This window comes from Bubalus bubalis, chromosome 21, assembly GCF_019923935.1.
Source record: "Bubalus bubalis isolate 160015118507 breed Murrah chromosome 21, NDDB_SH_1, whole genome shotgun sequence".
In the NCBI taxonomy this organism is placed as follows: Eukaryota; Metazoa; Chordata; class Mammalia; order Artiodactyla; family Bovidae; genus Bubalus; species Bubalus bubalis.
In genome coordinates, this window is record NC_059177.1 from 48,658,957 (window position 1) to 48,675,690 (window position 16,734).

Sequence of the window (16,734 nt, forward strand, 5' to 3'; positions counted from 1 at the left end):
GGGCCTGAGGACAGCCCTGGCTAGCTGTGGGGAGTCCTGGGTCTGTTGGGATCTCCAGGGGTGGGTCGTCTATGGCGTGGCTGTCTGGAAACTTGGCTAGGGGATGGAAGGGGTTGCCACCTGGCATCCACCAGCCCTCTGGTGGCCATTTGTGAAGTGGCAAAGCCTCATGCACACTGCGGGCCAAATGGGGGCTCTGGTCAGGGCACCTCTTGAGGGGCACTTCTCAGGGGCTGCACATGCCACTTGCCTCCCCCTGTAATGGATGCTCTGTGCTCCGGGGCCAAGCTGATAGCCCTGGAGGTGATGAAGGGGAGAGGTTTGTCAAAAGAGGTCTGTGTTGGTGGGACCTTGGCCACCTCTGGTTCCATGGTGTTCTCCACAGATGTGGAGCCAGGAGCTGTTTGGAGGGTCCATTTGTTAGGGGCCAGGCTGGTAAACACAGCCCTGGTGCTGTGTCTCCTAATTTAATTGTAGCCCTTGGAAGGCAGGGTGGTGGGCTGTCAATATGGGCTGCTGTCAGGCTCCAGGAGGGAGATGGGGGTTGGGTCAGACTTGTGTGAGCTCAAGATGAGATATCTGAAGCTACTAGGGTATGGAACTGGCCTCAGGGCAGGTGTGACTGGGCAGAACTGTGATTCACCACAGTTGTGGGGATGCGGACCCAGGAAGGGAGCTGGTGAGGTACCACAGGAGGTGCTGAGAGTTCTGCCGGAGGCTGAATGGGTAGACAGACCTGGGGGTTTGGGGCGAGACCAGAGGGAGTCAGAGCTGGAGTAGTTTGAAGAACTGTGGTTGTGAATTTGGGACTAAGTTTCAAGTTCATGGGCTCACTTAACAAAATTCACACCCGAAAATGGGAGGGACAGTTCATTTCAGTCGCTCAGTCATGTCCGATCTTTGCAACTCCTTGAACCGCAGCACGCTAGGCCTCCCTGTCCATCACCAACTCCCAGAGTTTACCCAAACTCATGTCTATTGAGTAGGTGATGCCATCCAGCCATCTCATCCTCTGTCGTCCACTTCTCCTCCTGCCCTCAATCTTTCCCAGCATCAGGGTCTTTTCAAATGAGTCAGTTCTTCCCATCAGGTGGCCAAAGTATTGGAGTTTCAGCTTCGGCATCAGTCCTTCCAATGAACACCCAGGACTGAGCTCCTTCAGAATAGACTGGTTGGCTCTCCTTGCAGTCCAAGGGACTCTCAAGAGTCTTCTCCAACACCACAGTTCAAAAGCATCAATTCTTTGGCGCTCAGCTTTCTTTATAGTCCAACTCTCACATGCATACATGACCACTGGAAAAACCGTAGCCTTGACTAGACGGACCTTTGTTGACAAAGTAATGTCTCTGCTTTTTAATATGCTGTCTAGGTTGGTCATAACTTTCCTTCCAAGGAGTAAGCGAAGAAGGACATATCTGTACAAAGTTATGAGGTGTGGGGTTCAGAGTTCTCTCCTTGCACCCCCAACAAGCTGTTCAGAGTCTTAGATGTTTGAGGCTGGCATTTTCTTGGGGTGACTAAAGGAACAGACCTTCCAAGAAGGGAGAATGGATCCTGGTCTTGAAAGGCACATGATGGAGATAGCTGGGTGAGTTTGGGCAGGTTACTTGACTCCTGTGTACCCCTGGGACGATGATGAGACGTGTTTCATAGGTGGTGTTGTGTAATGAGTTGATCCATGACAGGAGCTTAGAGAGTGCCTCTCTATGTCGCGTTGGTGCAGTGTTGGTGACAGTGATGCTGCTGCTGCTGCTGCTGAATCGTCCTGGAGTCCTGAGGTCTGGTTTCCTTGCAAGGCTGGCCTGGCTGGCCCAGGCCTGCAGTACTGCACACCACCACCAGGTGGCAGGGGCCAGCCACAAGAGTGGTTCTTGCCTCAACAGGAAACCCTGGAGTTTGTCACTGATGGCTGCTTCAGACAGCGGCTTCTAGAACAGAGCCCCAGTGGGGTCTGCCCTCTCCTTGGAGACCATGCCTCTCCTCTCCTTCAGCCTTAGAGGCCTTTGTCCTGCTTTGGGCCAGGCCCAAGTTGCAAACTGGGTATACCAGCACACTGATGGGGGCAGGTAGGAGGAGCAGAGTGGTGCTGGGCGGGAATGCTGTCTCTGAGTGTAAGGTCAGGGGGCCTTGGACAGGGAGAGATGGGCAGGGAGGTGATGAGGCAGAGCAGTGCCTGGACTCTGCTTCCTGTCTGTGCAGAGGTGGTGGTAGCCTGCCTGATGGGATTTGTGAGGATCTGATGGGAGAATCCAAATGAGGATTACAGTCTAGTACTGGATATGTGGTTTTACCACATAAATCTTCATACTGATGGGGAAAATCTCCAGGTGACCCTGGGAGACTCCAGGCACACCTCTGATGGGTCGGGTGCCTGGTGTGGACGAGGTACAGCAACAGGTACCCGCAGGGGAGGGCCTGGAATGCCATGCTGTAGCCCATGTCCTGGCTGGACGTGCTGGGATGGGGTGAAGAGGTGACAGGTATCTGAGAGGATAGCGTGCTGAGAGCCTGCTTGAGTAGGAAGCCATGTGCCTGGTGGGCGGGCTGTCCATTCCCGATGTTGGGTGAAGGCTAGACATGAGAGTGAGGCAGGGCTCAGGCCCAGAGGATAGGTTCTGGAGACTGGATCTAGGCAAAGCTGATGCTATGGGGTGGAGGGGCCAGCTGAGCCCGGATCTGGGGTGTGAGAAGGGCTGAGGACAGGTCCTGCATCCCTGAGCTTGAGGGGCCGTGGAAGAAAAAGATCCACAAGGCATCCAGAGGGACGGGTGGGAGCCTGGTCTCCCCGCAGTGGAGGGCTGAGGAGAGTGGAGCCGGGGGAGTGGAGGAAAGTGGGGTATCCTGAAGAGGGTGGTCAGGGTGTGGTGACCCACAGCAGTGGAGGAGAGTGGAGGGTGCTGGGGAGAGGTGCCTCGGGTTCTTGAGGGAGCAGGCTTGGCAGCAGGGGGGAGTGGGAGGTCTATGACTGGCAGGGCTGGGGGGCAGTGGGTGGACTCAGGTGGCATCAGAGGTCGAGTGCTGAGGGGGCCTGAGGTGCATGAGGCTGACGGGCTCCGCAGAGGAATTTCAGTCTGTTAGTACAGCTGTCCTTTCCTCTCATGACAGCCACTCAGCAAGCCTGAAGCATTCGATTCCTAAGCACCACCCCTGCTTAGGGACCAGAGACTTCGGGGGCCTGGAGCACCCCACAAACAGCTGGATTCCCTCTGGTCTCAGCCTCCAGGGCTCAAGGAAACCTCGCGGGCCTGAGCTCACTGGTAGGGGGTCCACCCCTCACCCTCTTGACTGGCAGGGACCTGGTCAGGTCTGCTCAGGTCCTGCCGCTCCCCTAGAGAGCGCTGTGGCAGCACCTTCGACCTGAGAGATGTTTCTAGCTCCTGAGTAGCAGTTGTCCCCCCACCACAAGAGGCAGGGGGATCCCTGGGAGGCTGAATCCCCAAGAAGGACTCCCAGTCCCTTGGCAGCAGGCCCCGAAGTTGTTTTCTGACCCCTTAAGACACCCAGGGAAAGTTTTTAAGGCCAGTGGTGTCCAGTGTCTCCCCTGATTGGGGTTTGAGTGCATAAGGCTGTTGTGCTTTTCTGAGAAATTGGTTCGTGATACTGCAGTGTGTGGCCAGCGAGTCCAGGCTGCCTGTGGCCACCCACCAAAATCCTGCTCTGTGGAGGGTACTTCCCGTCCCCTGTTGGCGTGTTAGAATCACTTTGGGCAACAGCAGGTGGCTGGCACCCTTTGTCTCAGGCGAGGAGTGTCTTGCTCTGGCCTGTCACTGCAGGGAGCAGTTCTGATTTCCCAATTCAGCAAGGAGTTGGTGGGGCGCGGAGCCCCGGGAGTGCCAGTCCCCACGGAGGTGGCTTAAGCGCCATATGCTCGGAGCCCACACTAAGACTGTTCAGACATCTGAGCAGCCTTGTCCCAGATCCCTTCATGTGCCTTGTGCTTTCCAGGCACGTGTGTGTTCGATATCCAGGGACAGGCCTGGGTGGTCAGCAGGGCAGGGCTGCTCCCCATTTCACAGATGGGATATTTGAGGCTTGCCTGGGTCATGCAGCGAAGAAGCTGCGGGTTCCTAACACTGTGTTGATTCCAGTCATTTAGTTGCCCAAGGCCTCTGAGAGGACATGGTTCTCTCCAGAAGCTCCAGTTAGAGCTCAGAGTCCCAGCTTCTCTGTACATTGGTCCTTAGCAACCCCCTGGATGCCTCGCCCTACCCCAGACATGGTCAAGGAAGGTTTTAAAGCTGCTGTGTAGCCAGCAGGGCAGGTCTGCACCCTTTTTGGGTTTTGGAGACTGAAAGGGTTGATCGTGAGGCTAGGTACTGTCCCACCTGATCTGGCCAACACGCTGCCTCTCCCCCACCTTCCCTGAGCCGGCGTTCACACAGCGTTCCTGCAGAGCAGTGTTTGGAGCGTCCTTTGCTGCTGTCAGAGCACCTTCATCGTGTGAGCCCATAGCTCTTGTAAGCCCACAGCCTCCGTGTCACTTGTGATGCCAGTTGTGTTGTGAGAGCCACCCTGGGTGGTAGGTGCCCAGCCCCTTGTGGTGGGGTGGGGAATGTGGTGCGGCTCGGCACTGGTGTGGCCTGTCCCTGGAAGGGACCTGCTGCTTGGGCACCTGGGTCGCTTGGCCAGTTTGGAGCCCATTGGGCAGGGGGGCAGGTTTGCTGAGGATTCAGCAGGAAGAGCTATGCAGGCAGGTTGGGAATATCCAGGTGTCTCCTTAGGCCGCAGCTGTGACCTGTTCCACTACTGGGGGCAGGGTCTGCAGTGACCTCAGGCCCCCTCCCTGGCACCCTGGTGACTTGTAAGACCTCGAGCTGGTACATCCCTGACCCTGAGTTGGCGTCCCTTCTCTGGGGTAGCGGTGGGGGGTGGGGTGTAGCACACAGCTGTGCCCGGTTGGCAGCCTGCCATCAGCCGTCACTCATGTCTGCCGTGGACTCAGGCGGAGGGCCTGCAGCTTCAGGCTTGGTGAAAAGTGGATTGTTTGTGGGCCATCACTGCTCAGGGTTTTGTGACAGGAGGCTCACCCCTTCGTGGGGCAGCTGGGCCTCCATCATCCAGGGGGACTGTCATCCAGGGCTAATTCTTATGAGGCCTCCCTGGCACAGTCCCACCCTCTGCAGAGCTGGAGAAGCTGCCCCAGGCTGACAGGGCTGGGGGATGAGGCAGCTGAGCGAGTGGGGAAAGGGGGTTGGTTGTGGGGTCTGGCACATCTCCAAAAGCCTGGCTTGCCGGGCTGAGCCCTCTTCTGGAGTCAACGGTTCCAGGTATTTCTACCCCAGCCAAGAGGCCTTCGCTACTCCTGTCATTTATCATGGAGCCAGGCTTTGGGCACCCTTCCTCAGGGAGGAGGGGTAGTTCCCTCCCTTGGGTGGGCTTGACCAGGTGGGAGGCCCTGGCGTGGTAGCCACGCCCTGCCCCTGGCTGGTGCTGGACAAGCCCTGTGCTCCCTGAGCTTGCTTCTCCGCCCGATCCTGCTGCTGGCTCTCCCAACTTTGTCTCAGGTCGGGGCGGGGGTAGCACTCATGCCAGTGCAGGCTGCCAGGGGCTGCAGAAACAAAAATAGTGTGCCCTTCTGCAGGCTCAGGGAGGCAGAAGTGCCAGGAGCAGCATTTTGAGGAGGCCCAAGAGGAGATGGGGGTGTGGTAAGGTTGGGGGTGGGGGCGCGGTGTGCAGCTGACTCTCCACGCTGTCTGCTGTGGGGCTGAGGGCACAGGGGATCTTGCTGTGTTTGCCTCCCTTGACCCCTACCCCCCCAACCCCCCCCACCCCTGACTTCACCATGAGTGTGAAGCTGCCTTCTGGCGAGCACAGCCCCTCAGGAGCAGGCTTGCAGCCTAGAGACACACAGCCTGAAGTGCCTGCAGGACCCTGTCTCCTGCTCCCCAGACTTGACACTCAGGGTGAAGGAAGGATTCACTTTTTAAATATTCACTCAATTAGACTATAGTCTAATGCTGAAAAAATACATTCTGGAAGTATGTAGATGAATTAGAGGCCCCCCTATTCCTGTCCTCCTCAGAGAGAATCCTGCTCTGTGTCAGGAGCTTCAGTCCACGCTGCTTCTGGGTCTGCACACGTGGGTGCTCCCCCCACATGTGGGGAGTCTTGGTCACACTCTGCGCTATTCATGTTCTTTCTGCTGCTGTGTGCGGCTGGTGCCTGTTCAGTTCAGCTGGGGTTGCTGTGACTTTTTTACTCTGCTGTCTATGCCCCTGTTCTTGGTAAGCACTGAGGGTGCTGCCCCCTTTGCCTTGGCCCTGGTATAGGAGTGTGTGGGGCTGTGGGGGCTCTGGGCTGTGGCTCCAGGAGCTGACTCTGGGGCCCAGCAGCCCCGCTCCAGGCCATCTCTTGGAGTTCCTGGTGCCGAGAGTGTTCAGACCTAAATATCGTGTTACGTAAAGTCCTGGCTGTCTCCCCTAAGTGTGCCAGGACTGTGAATCCACAGTCCCTGGCATCTGTGCATTGGCCAGACTGGAGTTTGAGGGGCTCCGTGCACCTCTGTTGGCTCTGTGGAGACTAGTTCATGGTGGGGGTGTTTATTGGCCCAGCAGTGGCTCCTGCACGCTCACATGCCAGGATGAGGGATTGGCTTTAGAATTTGCCTTTGTATTTATGGCTGTTCTGACTTGGTGGGTTCATGGTTACTGTAGTCCCACTGATTGCTGCCCTACCCCACCACCCGCCCCCTGGCCAGTAGTAGTGGGTATGAAGGCACCAGGTCTTCCTCAGCAGCTGCTCTAAGAAGCTGTGATGTGGCTTGCTGGTCCTCGCACTGCCCATCCCCGTGTGTCCTGTCTGGGTCCCACTCACCAACTGCTTTTTGAGACCCGTTCCGTGTCAGACCTTGAGCCGGGAGCCAGGGACCCAACATAGCCTCTGCCTGGTGGAGCACGTGGTCTCTAGGGGACCCAGTGGGGAATGAATTAACTGCACATAAATGCAAAACCCTTGCTTTGAAGAGGCTCATGGTGCTTCAGGAGGCCAAAACAAGGCCCTGATGGCGAGGTCAGGGGAGGCTTCCCTGGGGCGGTAACTGAACATTGAGCTACAGGGTCAGGGGAAGAGGCCAGCCAGGGTCTTCCCGGCCCAAGGGGAACAAGGGGTAGGAAGGTCCCCCAGTTAGGGAGCCTACAGGGCTAGAGGTCAGATCTTGGAGAGTGAGGGACACCAGCGTGGATGGTGGGGTTGGGCTAGAGCAGTGGGGAAGAGTCATGGAGGGGCTTGAGCTGTTAAGGGGGTTGAGTGGCAGGACCTGGAGTAGCGTCAGATGCCTGGGGTGGTGGAGAGGAGCATCAGGGCTCACTCTGCACAGACGCCTCCCAGGCATCAGCTGGTAGCATCCCCACAGCACCCTAAGGTGGGTGTTGTGCCGTAGGAGAAACAAGCTCGGTGTGTCAGGGTGGGCCAGTCGGGAGGCTGGGATCAGAACCCCAGGCTGACTGGCTCCCGAGAGCTTGTTTTCACTGTCTTCTCACCCACCCCGCTCACGTTCTTTCCCCCAGGGCAGGGGCGTCGTATTGGCATTTCAGGGGTTTTCTTTTCCATTTGGTTTCTCTGAGGTGGCAGCATGTGAGGCAGAGTGAGGGTTATGTTCAGGCACTCTGTTCGTCTCTAGCTTGACAGCTTGGTGAGGAGGGAGAGGCGGAGGGATGGCTCGATCCCCTGGCCTTGCCCCACGTGCTCCCACCTGCCCTGTGTCTCCCGCGGCCTGCCCTCTGGGTGGGTCTCCTCCTGTCCTTTGCTCGTGCTGCCCTCCTGGAAAGTCCTTGGGAGGCTCCTCACAGCAGCTCGGGGTGCTGGCTGCCCTGGCCTAGCCCCGTGCGAGCCTTGGTTGGTCCCGCTGTCTTCTGGCTTCACGGGCCTCCCGGCCTGTGCCTGACTGCTGTCCTTACCCCAGTGCACAGCGCGGCGGTGAATGCCCTCTCCTTCCACCCGTCGGGGAACTATCTGGTCACAGCCTCCAGCGACTCAACCCTGAAGATCCTGGACCTCATGGAGGGCCGGCTGCTCTACACACTCCACGGCCATCAGGTGAGGGCGTCAGCCTGGGCGGGGTGGCGTGGCGTGGGGTGAAGGTGCCACCTCAAAGTGACCCTTCCCTTGGCGCCTGATGAGGAGGAGTGTTTTGCATCCCCCCACAGCCTGGGCAGTGGGGTGAGCTGCAGAAACAGGTTTCCTACCCACGAGAGCTGTGACCTCTGAAGAAGCGCTGGGCCTGGGGCAGCAGCTGAGGAGGGAGCACAGGGGTTCAGTCGGATGGGGGTGGGGAGGGAGGCTCCTGGACATGGGCGGCAGGGTTTCTCTAGGGGCTGAAAGGAGTCTGTCCCAAGTGACCTCCGGCCTCTGTTGGTGGTGCGGTTGAGAAGAGCCCTGGGACCCATTCCATGAACAGCCATGAAGCCTCCTGGAGCCCTTTGGAGGCAGAAACAACAGGTGCCTCGCGGAGGTGGGCATGAAGGAGGGAAATCTTCCCACACATTTGCTGAGGAATTCCCGGAGTTGAATCTAGGAGAGGGGCCTTCTCTCTGAGCCGCTTTTAGCAACACATCCGTGCTTCGGCTCCCTGTGGGGCAGTGACTGGGCACTGGCCCTGGTGGGCGGGCTGTGGGAGGCGGGCTGCCTAAGGCTCTGCCCTGCAGCACCCTGGGTGCGGCTGAGTGTCTCCTGCTGAGCAGAGTGGTCAGCAGAGTGTTTCCTGCTGGGACAGAGACCAGAGCATTTCCGTTTGTCCACTTCTCTATTTGTGAGCAGGCGCAGGCAGGATGGAGAGTGGGGTCACTCTCGAGGGCTGAGGGAGGCTCTGGGGTGCTTATGCCTCTTGGGCCAGCAGCTGGGTTGAGCTGTCTACCTGAGGGCCCTCTGGATCCCATTGCCACCTGAGTTGGGGTGTATAGGGCCTTGGCTGGGTCTTGTGGGGGCACAGGCCTTTTCTTTTGCTTCCTTGGGACGTGGAGGCCACTTGCCGTCAGCTGTGGTGACCCCTTGTCTGTCAGAGACATGTCTGGTGTGCAGGAGCGTGGACCTGTTCCCCTAATATTGACACATCTGGGCATCATGTGTGGCCACTGGGCTGAGGTGACTCCTGCTCTCGTTGTCAGCCTGCGGGCGAATCACTTGGTTATCTCTGTGGCAATTGGATTACTTAGATTCATGCGTAACTAGTTTTGGCTCTTATAACAGGAGGGCATTTGAAAACCACGTGAAGGCTGCTGCCTCTTGTGTTCCGATGATGAAGGAAAAGCCATGCACGGAAATACCGTGCAGACAGGCGCACACCAGGTGATCACACCGTTCTTTGCTTTTTCTTGTGAGTGCTCTTTAGACTGCTGACTCACCTCTGAGCCTGAGAAGCCTTGAATGCAACATCTACAGGGGCATTCCTTAGCTCAGGCCCAGCGTCAGAGCATAGAAGCCTGTGGATGTTGTTCTCCCAGAGAAGCAAGACAGGGGCCACGATAAATCACGTGGTTGCCTGTCTGCTGTTGAACCTGGAATGTGGGAGCTAGGCTGAGGACAACTGGTAGTTTTGGGGTGTGGAGAATGGGAAATGGCTCGAGGAATCAGGCCTTCCTCAGGGCACCAAGCTTGCAGCGCCCAGAGGAAGGGGGAGGAGAGAGAAGAAGCCCAGCCCTATCACCTTGCTGCCTGCTTGTCCATTTGTCATCCGCTCCCCGGCTTGCTGTGCTGGGCATCATGGGTATGAAATGGATGTGGTGGTCCCGTCCCCTGGGGCTCATGCCTGGCAAGCAGGGGACTCACTGGGGTCATCAGCAGAGTTGAGGTGGCATGAGATGCATTAGGGAACAAGGAGAGGCAGGTTGAGTCTTGGGTGGTACTTGGAGGGTTAGGTGACACAGGGTGGGCTTCTCCCCCAAAGTGCTGCTCATATGATCAAAGTGGGACTTGGAGTGTGAGGCTCACATTTGTTTCTGTTCTGACCCTTGAAAATCCCTACCAAATACAGACACTTAGCATTGGTGTGCTGTGGGCCTTAGGGGCCTGGGTTTGGGGTGATTCACAGTCAGCTAAGGGTGCCTTCCTTAGAAAGGATAGTGCGCTTGAGCAGCCTTGATTGGGGCAGTTGATAAAAACAGTCCACCAACCAACCTGAATACCTAGAGCAGGTGGACATCTGGGCTGGGAGCAAGAGTGGCTTTTCTCTCCCTGAGGGGACAGACCTGTGGAGGTTGGACCTGTGTTGTCACTGGGAGCCAGTGTGCTCCGTAAACGTCCCTGACCTGTGAGGGTCTGTGCGTGCTGTCCGTCCAGAGTGGTTCCAACCTGGAGCAGTTCTTGGACACCTGTGTTGCCCCTTTGGAAAGTGTATCGCCCTGGCCAAGCCCCGGGAGAGGGCCTGTACCGTGGCTGAGGAGTGCAGCTCTGCCCGCGTGCTCTGTGCAGCGTCTGGTCTTAGGCTCCCCCCTCATGAAGTGTCCCCGGCCTTGTCCTTCCAGTAAGATGCGCAGCTGAGCTCCTTGGCGGCTTGAGCGTCCACATTCTGTTCCGGGAGGCGACTGAGGGCCTCACCCAGCACAGCTGTCACTGGCCACTTCCTAAAGCCTGTGGCTGAGCAGCCCTGTGGCTCCCCAGTGGCCCTGGGTGCCCAGGGATTCTGTCCCATGGAGTAGTTGGCAGATTTGAAAGCACCTTTGATTCCTGGTGGGGTAACCGAGGCCCAGAGAATGGTTTAGGCAGCTTAGGGTTGTCGAACGGGGACAATTAACCATATCTACAGTTTCCAACACACCCGCTGAGCCCATATGTATGACTGTTACAAGTTGAGTTGTAATTTCACTCTTGTTCTTAGTAATAGATCACTGGTCTGTGTAGGAGGCCAGCAGACCTCATGGCTTCTTGTCCAGCCTCCCTGTTGGATGCCAGCGTTCTGGTCAGTGGGAGAGGGATCCCCTTGAAGCTTTGGTTTGGACTTGAGGGCTTCCTTGTGATCACCTTCAGGCAGAGCCCTGAGGGAGCTTTAGAGGGAGGGCTATTGAGTTATTTTGCTCCATGGAGCAGCAACCCCCTTGGGCCTCCAGTTCCACACCTGTGAGAAGGTACAGTGTAGGCCGGGGGTCAGAGGACAGCTGAGAGGAGTCAGCCGCAGGGGGCTGGTGCTGGGGTGAACTAGACCCTGACCAAGAGAAGGGTCTCTGTGTGTGCCAAGGAAGTGTCTCTGTGTCCTGCAAGAGGGCTGGCCTGAACCACGTCTAATGGGGGAAGAGCGAGGAAGGGTCAGAGTGAAGAAGGAAGAGTCGAGGAGGCAGAGCTGTTGGGCAGAAGCTCTCTTGCCCTGGGTTGAGGCCAGAAATCTGCTGTCTCTTGAAGGCACAGGAGCACCAAGACGGCCCCATGCGAAGTGCAAAGCTAAGATCGGGATCACCTGAGGTGGTCTGGGTCTCTTGGGTGGGCTCGCGTGCAGCACCAAGGGCAGCTGGTGCCCCAGGGGTCTGACCCTGCTGGTAGTTTGGTGGTTCTCTGGTGTGTGACTGGCCACACTTCCATTGGCTCCTGAGGGGCCAGCTGACTTGTGGGTTTGGGGGCGGACATGAGTTACTAGTTTGTTGTGAGCCTAAAGGATTCTGGGGCTTTCTCCCTGCAGTCCCAGCTTTGGGATTCTGAGCCACAAAGGGCCATTCAGGGGGTGCGACTGGTGACTGAGCGAGGCTCCTGCATCATGGGAGCTGGCATCACACATGCTGTACCCCTGAAATGACTCCTTGGCTGCTACTGGGGCTCGTGTGGCTCTTGAGAGACTTCTTTGGGGTGAGTGTCTGCAAGTGATTTGGGCAACAGGCCAGAGAGCTGGGCAGGCCCATTGCTGGCTCCAGCCCGAGTGGGCCCTGGCCTTTTGAGGGCAGCAGGTCTGCAAACTTCAGCTAAGCAGACAGTGCCCTTTGCCAGGGCAGGGGTGTGGGATGGGCCGAGGAGCCTTGTGGGGCTGAGAGGTGGGGTAGCCCTCTGCCTCCACGTGAGTCTGCCATTGAGGTGGAGAGTGGACAGAGTGGAGAGGCTCTGCCAACCTGGGGATGGGGCACTGCCCTCCTTCCTCCGCCTTCTCCTCTGGGGACACTGGGGCGATTTCTCTCTCAGTGATCTGGTGGAAAGGAGCCCTCATGGTCACCTTTGCCAGCTGCTTTGATTGAGGCCAAATGTCTGATATATTTTATTGGGGAAAGTTCACAGTCTTGTCTGATGCCCAGCTTTCTAAGGAATCACCCCAGTATTTCCAGGACTGAACTGCTTATACCCACCTGTTTCTGGTTTAGAAAAGACGCTGGGCACTCTCTTATCTTGTTCAGCCAGAAAAGCATGAGTTTTGGGGGTCCACAAAAGGGAGGAAAGGGCCTGGGTGTTGGGATCAAACCATTCTGGCACCATCCCTTACCCTTTGACAGTGGTCAAGACCTTGCCTTTGCCAGCCTTTCCTCCTCTGTAAGAATGACGCCTGTACCTGTCATAATGGGAGAGGATGTCTGTGTTCCTCAGCGCCAGACACAGTAGGTCCTCACAGGGCTCAGTCCCTTCTCTGTGCAACTCTTGGAAAATGACCCCATGCTGTTCTAGGTGAGAGCTCTTTTTTCTAAAATATTTATTTATTTATTTTCCTGTGCTGGGTCTTAGTTGTGACGCTTGGGATCTTTAGTTGTGGCGTGTGGGATCTAGTTCGCTGACCAGGAGTCAAATCCAGGCCCCCTGTATTGGGAGCTCAAGTCTTAGCCACTGGACCACCAGGGAAGTCCCTAGGTGAGAGCTCTTTAACAGGCAGTTTACAGTTTCTGTTATGGGCATGGTCCTGGCAACATGAGCGGACAGTGTTTGTTAGGAAACTGAGTTCGTGGTAGGGGGCTTTGATGACAACCCCTGTGATGGGTGGGTCAGGGCCATGGCCATCAGCCCTTTCCTGTCTGGGATGGGGTGTGTCCATTTCCCCTCCTCCCATTCACCCCCAGAATCTCTGTAGGGTTTGTCTGGCTTCTTACTTTGCTTAGGGTTGTTCTCATCCGCTCCATAACGTCCTCTCACTCTGACTTGACTTTTGTCCACAGCTCCTAAAATCCATTCCCCAGTGGGTGGGATACAGTGATTCCCTGACCCAAAGTCCTTGTCCCGCAGCTGCCCTGAGTGGTTTGGCCTACTGCTGTTTGGTCTCCAGGCCTACTTGCATGGCCCTTCTTTAATTGGGTCTCTTCCAGGGCCTGACCCCTGGAAGACAGCCTGGTATCTGATGGCACCGGGCTGTCTGTGGTGGACAGTGCCCTCTCTGAGGCTCTGGAAAATCTTGCCCTTGGGGATCCGCCTAGACTGGGGCACTTAGGCAGGAGGGATGAGAGTCCCTGCTTCTTGCTGGAGCCAGTATAGACTTGGGGTTGTCACTGCACGGGAGCCTCCTCATCCCACTGCACCCCTCACTTTGCAGTGGAGAGGGCTTTCCCACCAACTGCCCCGAGCAAGGCCTCCCCCTCGCCCCCCGCAGAGTTCTGTGTGGCACACGTGGGACAGTGTGCTAGAAATACAGATTTATTTTTCTGTATTTTCCGAAACATAATCTCGAGCCATGCTCATTTGGTTTTCGTCCCCAGAGCTATTTGGGAGAGGATGGTAGGTGGGGCGTGGGTGGGGAGTTAAATCTGGTGCTTGTGGCTGTGCAGTTGGAGTTTGTGTCTCTATGGAGTGATGGAACCATACAGGGACCAGCAGGCCCGTGGTTCCCCACACCACAGCTGGCCCTCAGTGGGGCGAGCACCCATCACCCAAGGCCTAGAACCCCAAACTGGGACAGCGTCTGTCTGTGCCAGGGGCTGAGCTCAGTTGCTGAGAAATCACAGGCTCTGAGAATGGGTCAGCTGATGCTCCTGGCAGCTTGTGCCTTGCTGGGGCCTGGGCTGGAGCTGAGGAAGTGGCATTAAGGGGGGCTCACCTCCAAGGAGGAGCCACAGCAGCAGGACAGAGTGCCTGTGCATGTGGGCCACCCCCGGCTGCCCCAGGTGGAAGGAAATTCTCAGAACAGGCCCCTCCTGCCTCCTTTCTTTGCACCCTGAAGCTCTAATGTAGTCGGTTAATTTGGGGGACTCGCTTTGCTGCTTGAGAGGCTTAGCTCTGGCTTTGATGGCTGGGCACCTCCTGCAAGAGGTGAGGGAACATAAGAGGGAGGAGAATAGTTCATGTGCTCCAACTGAAGTTACCAGGAGCTCAGCCTGATCCTCTGTTCCCTGCTGGCAGCCCAGGTTAAGGGCTGGGAACAGGTGTCCTTGGCTGAGGTCAGGAGCAGCCTAGGAGCTAGGGGGCTGTTCCTTGTCTTCGGGGCTCCCTAAAGGGACATCCACCAGGCTACAGCAGGTTGAGTGAGCCAGTGTAGAGCCTCCCTTTCAGAGTTTTGTGGAAGACACAGTCTGGTGCAGTGGGTTACGGTGCCTCTGTCTGAGCACCGGGGTCAGACTCAAGCAGCCACGCCAGAGGCCTCCTTGATCTCCGTGTGTGTGTTTGATGGCCATGCCTCTATCTCTGATGTGGGGCATGTGGTGTGACATTCCGTTGTGTTTGCTTGAAGCCAATGAAAACCATCAGAACCCCTTGGTAGTGGTGATGGGGGCGCCTGGCTGGCCTTCCACTGTAACTGTTGTGGACACAATAGCCAGGGTTCAGGTGTGCAGGGCTCAGGCTGGAAGGTGAGGAGAGTGGAGAGGTCTGGACAAGCTGCAGGGGCTGCGGGGTGAGGGTCATCAGAGCTGTGGGATCTAAACGCTATGGCATCCTTTGTTTTGTCTCCCCACCCCTGCCATTGATGCTTTGCTGTATGAGTGTGAAGGAACTAGCCAGTGTGGGTCCCTCGGATCTAGAGGTTGTCCAGGCAGAGGCAGTGTGTAGTGAAATGACTGGGTGTGAGTCCAGCTCGAGGGCCACCTGAGGCTGGGTCAGTGGGGAGAGGGAGGTAGGGGCCTGGCTGCGTCCAGTGCTCCCGGTGATCGTCTCAGAAAAGGCTCCAGTTGGCCAGATGCGGGGACGGAGCGGGGAAGGAGCTGGTTGAGCCTATGCAGCATCCCTGCCAGTGGACCTGGCCCCCAGATGGGCACCCCCAGTGACTGGGAGACAGGTTGGATCCACACTGCCGGGGCCCCAGTGAGAGCTGCTGCTCAGAATACTGCTCAGGAAGCACTGGAGAGGCCCTGGGCCTTGCCTTGGTGAAAAAACAGCCTGGCACTATGCCTGCCCTGAGCTGGTGGATGAGTGTTTCAGGAGTGACTAATTGACTGAAAGGAGCCAGTTACCGTGAAGGCAGGGCAGTCTCAGAGAACACACGTCATACCGGGCCCCTGCCGGGGCTGAGAGAGACTCCCCAGCCCCAGGGTTTGGAAACCAGAGTGTGCTCCTCAGTAACTGCTGGGCTTCAGAGAGTCCCAGTGAAACGGGACACTGGGATGAAGGACAGGAAAATACCGCAGAGTGGAAGCTTTGGGGATCTGAGATCTAAGGTGGTGCATGCTCAGTGGCAGGCAGAGGCAGATTTGTAGCCTTAAATGAATTTACTGAAAACCAAGAAAGATTTGGGTAGTCTGGGTCTCCAAAGACCTCCCGAGGCTTGGCATAAGGATCATCAGCAGTGGAGAGCTTGCATCTGCGCTGCAGTCCGTGATGACTTTGGCTCACAGCAGAGCCCAGGGACAGCCGTTCTTCGGGCTGTGCTTCAAGTGCCCCGGACTGTTTTGTGCACCCTGGGTGGAAGGGTAGGAGCCTTTGTGGAAGGAACACCGAGGGGCCTGGCATAGGAGCTGTGCCATCCTCTTGGTAAATGGGCACCGATGGGGAGGACTGTGGGCCTCCACTCTGGGGGGTCCTCAGAGCACCCTTGTCGCTTGCACCCTCCCTGGCATTTCCTGGGACCTGGACCCTGGGGATAGCTCTAGTTCTTCTTGCCTGGAGGACTTCCAGCACCTGCTCTCTGGTCCTGATGCCCCTGCCAGACTGGGCTGCTGGCCACATTCTTCAGTGGTCCTGCTGCTGCTTGGCCTCCAGCATCTTGTCTCCAGCCTGGCATCTGGTGTTGAGTGACAACAGGAAGGGAGACTGACCCACGAGTATTTGTTTGGTTCCTTAGTTGCTGTGACTTCTTGGAAACCCACCCTTCCTCAGCGAGCTCTGGGCAGGCAGAGAGCCCGGCTTTTTGATACACTCTGTACTATTTTCCTTCCCTTTTCTCTTTCCTTTTTGTTTTTCCTCAGAATGAAAACAGTTTTGTCGTTTTATCTTGGTATTCATGTAGTGTAGCTATATACTCACTAAAATATTGTAAGTATGGGACAGTAAGGAGTCTAAGACTCAAGTAAACTTGTCACGTGCAATTGCCTCCCCTTAAGTCCTGTTAGCCTGTGGTGACTGTCCCCCTGGAAGGCTATCTGGGCGCTACGCGACCTGCTCCCACCCTGCGCCCAGACCCTGCGCCTGCAGCCGTGCTCCACTCCTGGTGGTGTTTTCTCAGCCATGCAAGTGGACATGGTTTCCCGTCAGGGAGAGTGGATCTGCTTTGTCCTGATGGATGGCTGCCCAGGACTCCTGGGTTCTGTGACCCCCACCCCTGGGGCCCCACCTGCACAGGAAGGCAGTGAGAGACACGGCTGGAGGCTTCATCCCTGACCTCAGCCCTGTCCTCCCCTCTTGGACATGTCACCCTTCAGAAGGGTGAACATACAGGCCGCACCTGAGGATTAACTGCGTCAGGGCAAGTGAAGTGCTCCA

The 16,734-nt window shown here is 56.9% G+C and overlaps 1 protein-coding gene across 6 annotated transcripts in view; it reads left to right on the forward strand.

The window, feature by feature from the left end:
- The window catches only part of POC1A (POC1 centriolar protein A), a 121,610-nt gene that overhangs the window by 59,890 nt on the left and 44,986 nt on the right, over positions 1 to 16,734 (forward strand). For all 6 annotated transcript variants that reach the window (XM_044933614.2, XM_044933613.2, XM_025272581.3 and 3 more), the window contains one exon: positions 7,901 to 8,034. In XM_044933614.2, coding sequence (XP_044789549.2) covers positions 7,901 to 8,034 — 134 coding nt within the window. The remainder of the gene's footprint in view (positions 1 to 7,900; positions 8,035 to 16,734) is intronic.